At 39.9% G+C, this 4,474-nt stretch overlaps 1 protein-coding gene across 1 annotated transcript; it reads right to left on the reverse strand.

Annotated features, from left to right (window-relative positions):
- Positions 1–598: 598 nt before the first annotated feature.
- On the reverse strand, positions 599–3,910 carry LOC107732203 (glutamine synthetase-like). Its single transcript, XM_016543483.1, has 7 exons — positions 3,803–3,910; positions 2,849–3,033; positions 2,596–2,757; positions 2,360–2,506; positions 2,142–2,269; positions 1,798–1,997; positions 599–1,656 (listed from the first exon to the last, which is right to left on the reverse strand). The coding sequence occupies exons 2-7, from the start codon at positions 3,012–3,014 to the stop codon at positions 1,344–1,346; spliced, it is 1,116 nt and encodes a 371-aa protein (XP_016398969.1). The 5' UTR covers positions 3,015–3,033; positions 3,803–3,910; the 3' UTR covers positions 599–1,343.
- Between the last annotated feature and the right edge of the window lie 564 nt (positions 3,911–4,474).

Genomic DNA, 4,474 nt, shown 5'->3' on the forward strand with positions numbered 1-4,474 from the left:
AACAAATAATAATCTTTTACCTGTGATTCAGAAGTAAATGAACGTTTAGGACAAAGTGTAACAAAGTTGAAAAATTAAGTTTTGCATGTTAATTTTTTTTTTGATAAATTGGACATTAATTTACAAATCCTTAATGCTCTGCATAGATTTATGCTCCCTTATTAGGGTTTCTGCAGGTCTAAAGTCTTAATTTAAATTCATTTTAATTAAACTCATAGTCATGGCATGCAAAATTATGATATGAAGTATTTTCTGTAATATTGAGCAACATTAAAAGGAAGTTTATGTTTAAAACAAGAACAAATGGCAATGGCAATAAAAACTTGCTATTCAAATATAACCATTTTTTTTTTTTTTATTAAAATGAGTGTTTAATAATGCCAAGCCTTCAGTTAATTTGGACTAAGGGTGGATTGTATTTTTGAGAGGAAAATCTCAAGTTGGAATCCATGTTGAGTCTTTGTATATTGCTTTGCTATACTCATCTTGCCCCGTTTTCAAAATATGGGATCTTGTAATGCCAAAATAGCTTATGAGTCAGATCGGCAAGTACACAAGCAAGACATCACCACTGTAAAGAGGAAGCACACAAGACAAGTTTGTGGTAAAAAATAAATGTTTAAGTCTCCTTTTTTTTTTTTAGCAACTTAAGGTTTTTACCAAAACAGGTGCAGTTACGTCATAGTAGTAGACAAATACAAGATCAAATCCTTGATGAATCAGGGATTTAACATGACCAATAACAGCTCCACAAATATAAAAACAGGACAGTTATTGGACCTCAACTGTGAAGTGTACCGCACAACAAGAACAGTGTAGTGTGTACAGTCAAAATGGATACCAAAATTTGCCAATTAATACACTGTCAGTAAGACGCATTGAAACATTACATACTTGAATAATCAAGTCAACATTCGCAACAACTAGCTATTGTTTAAAAAAAATTAGATGTCTAGCCTTGGCAGCCCTAGGTTCTTCTGTGCACTTGAGTCGCTTTTCAGTCCATCTTAATTACCAAATGGTAGAGTCATGGGATCATAGAGAGCTTTCAATGTTAATGTTAAACATCCAATCCAAGAAACCATTAAAATGAGGGTTGGGGGGGGTGATGCCTTGCAACACCGTGTCCCCAGTCAAATCAGGTTAACTTCAGATTTAATCTTAAAAATGTTAAGTTGACCAGTCAACTTCAGCGATATTAAAATGCCAAGTTAGAACCACCCTGATAGAAAACTAGATACAGTACTAATTTGGCGTGATGGCCATTTAAAAAAAGAAAAGAAAAAGAGAACAGGGAGTTATGGCAAGAAGGGGAGGAAAGTTCAGTCCAGGAGAAGAGAGATCTAGTAGTCCACAGGTTCGTCACCCTCTTCATCTAGCAAACATGTGCGAATCAGGGCCTCGGTGACCGCATAGGGGTCACAGTTGGCAGATGGGCGGCGATCCTCAAAGTAACCCTTCTTTTCTTGTCCCACAGTTCGTGGGATGCGGATGCTAGCGCCACGGTTCGCCACGCCAGCAGAGAACTCATGGATGTTGGAGGTTTCATGGTGGCCAGTCAGTCTGCGAGCATTGTCCAGGCCTCCCTTTGGATCATAGGCACGGATGTGGTAGTTGTGCCTCTTTCCAAGCTTATCAATGCACTCCTCAATGCATCTAGTTAAGGATATACAAAACAATAGTTTAATACTCTTGTTAAAAAAAATAAAAATCATGACCAAATCAAAGCCAGCCATTTATGATTTTCATTTGCCACCAATTAAAAAAAAACAAACAAAAAAGCCTATTAGTACTTACTTAAGCCCACAATCTTCCCGCATTTCCTTGGTGCTAAAGTTAGTGTGGCAACCAGCGCCATTCCAGTTGCCAGGGATTGGCTTAGGATCAAATGAGGCTACCACACCAAAATCTTCACAAACTCGGTGCAAGATGAAACGAGCTACCCACAAGTGATCTCCCATGCTGATACCTTCACAGGGGCCAATCTGGAACTCCCACTGGAAAATAAAAGCCATGTTAAAACTAATCAAGAATTAATGGAAGAATTGAGGTCACATTCCAAAAGGGTAATCTTAGATGGCTTAATACACTTAATGGCTCCCTGTAGTGTTCGTTCCAGAACACACTGGAATGGAGGTTACCTGAGCTGGCATAACTTCAGCATTGGTTCCACAGATCTTCACACCAGCATAGAGGCAGGCTCTGTAATGCGCCTCCACAATGTCTCTGCCATAAGCTTTATCTGCTCCAACTCCACAGTAGTAAGGTCCTGTAGATATCAGAGCTGCATGTTATGACCAGACATCTTGAGAACATCATTGATATGGCCAATTATGAGTGTAAGATGAGCCCTCCTTACCTTGGGGACCAGGGAACCCATTGGAGGGCCAACCAAAGGGATGTCCATCGGTACCCAGGATGGTATACTCCTGCTCCATGCCAAACCAAGGGATCTGATGATCTATCATTTCCATTATCTTTTTACATGTATGACGATGGTTGGTTTCTGTGTTCGAGACCAGAAAAGCTATAAGTCTTCAAGCAAACCCTGATCAAACAAACACAGATGATGTTTTATTCTCAAAACAAACGTACCGGCAGTTTTCCGGTTGTACTTGAGCACCTCACACAAGACCAATTTGTTGGGGTCTTTGCGGAAAGGATCCCTGAACATGGCAGAGGGGATGAGATACATGTCGCTGTTGGAGCCTTCGGATTGATACGTGCTGGAACCATCAAAGTTCCACTCAGGAAGATCTGAAGAACGAAACAGGATCCATTAGAATTTCCAGACTTAAATTGAAATATATAATTTCAATGTAGATTGATGTGGCTTTGTCTGGCTTACCTTCAATGCTTTTAGGCTCGGAGTCCAGTGTCCTGGTCTTGCATCGCAGTCCTTCTCCGGTTCCGTCTATCCAGATATACATGGCTTGTACGCTGTCTCCCTGAGGCAGTTCCATATACTGCCGTTTTACCACTTTACTCAACTGAGCACTGGCAGACGTGGCCATTTTTATTACGATAAAACACCTAAATAAAAGGAAAACAGATTTTACAACACTACGAAGTAACACATTAAAAATAGTGTAGCTCCTTCAACATGAAGCCACTTGCATAAGCATCAAAACATACATACAGCACAAGGACCAATAGTAAGGGTAAAAGACTTAAGCACAAACAAACATGCTAATTTAATCAATTTCAACACAGAGGACTGTCACTAATAAAACACGGCATTGATTGGATAATAAACCTTTTATTCCCAACCAGGGATTTGTGTACCCCCAGTGAATATTTAGTATGGCATGTTAAAACAACAAATCAGACAATAATTAAGATACAAAATGTGTATTGAGCCTTACAAATCGGGTTTAAAAGGGGTTGGGAAAGACCAGACCACGTGCTTTGTAATCAGCATTTGGAATTTTTTTGCATTCACTTGTGAAAGGGTTGTTCGATCAGCATTGATCGCACAAATCAGTAGGTCAATGCAAAAAGCATCATCGCTGCTCTACAAACAAACATGTCAAAGTAGCCACAAGCATTCAACTCGAAGCTTTCCTGCGCATCCTCGACTACATAGATAGCAACCGGTAGCCATGGTTACAGCACGGCAGTATTACATCACAGCGTGAAGTATTGATAAACGGCGATTTCACAAAACAACAAGTCAATTAGATTTAAAATGAACTCACTATCAAAAAAAAAGAACGCAGTTGCATAATCCCAAATTAACGTTCACAAAAGCAGACACGTGCATTGCACACAAATGCAGTCTAAATAAAAGAAAGCTACGTACCTGGCCACCGACAGAAATTAAAATGTATAATATCCGACCGGCAGGTCCAGTTATTTGACTGATTATTTTGTGTTGGGTGTTCTCTCATTCTCCGACCAGGAGTCTGGGCTGTCAGCCTGATTTATATGTATGGTGGCAGGATCGCGGCGCGTGTGATTGGTCAGGGAGAAGCGTGATCTGTTTGTTCTCAGGTGATTGAAGGGACACGCGGCTGCATCATTGGCCGGGGTTCCAGCAGCTAAGTCACGCCTTCAATTTAGGCGAGGGAACATTTGCGTACGAATAGTCCTCTGTTGTTGGTCATTCTCTTGATAGAGCGATAAGGAAGTTTGTCCCAACGAAGTAAAGTCACAACATTCCAGACTGTTTTAACAGGAGTTTAAGAACATGTTTCACAATGATTGAATTCTCAGCAAACCCAGATAAACGAAGCATTTATGGGGAGAGAGAGCATCATGCTTCACAAGATGTCCCCATGTGGTGTAAAATAATCTTCATACTGCATTCATGGACTTGGAAACTGCTAGCACTTCATCATTGTCATAAGAGGAAAAACAACCTCCAATTAAATTAAATAGATCTGATATGTTAATTTGGTTTCAATTTGCTAATTCATTTTCTTGACAAGTAACTTGCATCATTCATTCATTCATTCTTGGCTTTTCTAAAGCA

This window comes from Sinocyclocheilus rhinocerous, unplaced genomic scaffold (genome assembly GCF_001515625.1).
Source record: "Sinocyclocheilus rhinocerous isolate Xijiao unplaced genomic scaffold, SAMN03320098_v1.1 scaffold1631, whole genome shotgun sequence".
Lineage (NCBI taxonomy): Eukaryota > Metazoa > Chordata > Actinopteri > Cypriniformes > Cyprinidae > Sinocyclocheilus > Sinocyclocheilus rhinocerous.

Bases quoted from the DNA above. Each gene is read 5' to 3' on its own strand.
- LOC107732203 (XM_016543483.1), bottom strand. From the start codon at position 3,014: ATGGCCACGTCTGCCAGTGCTCAGTTGAGTAAAGTGGTAAAACGGCAG. The intron at 2,758-2,848 runs GTAAGCCAGACA...TTCGTTCTTCAG, and splicing joins CGAGCCTAAAAGCATTGAAG to ATCTTCCTGAGTGGAACTTT. The intron at 2,507-2,595 runs GTACGTTTGTTT...TCTCGAACACAG, and splicing joins GTACAACCGGAAAACTGCCG to AAACCAACCATCGTCATACA.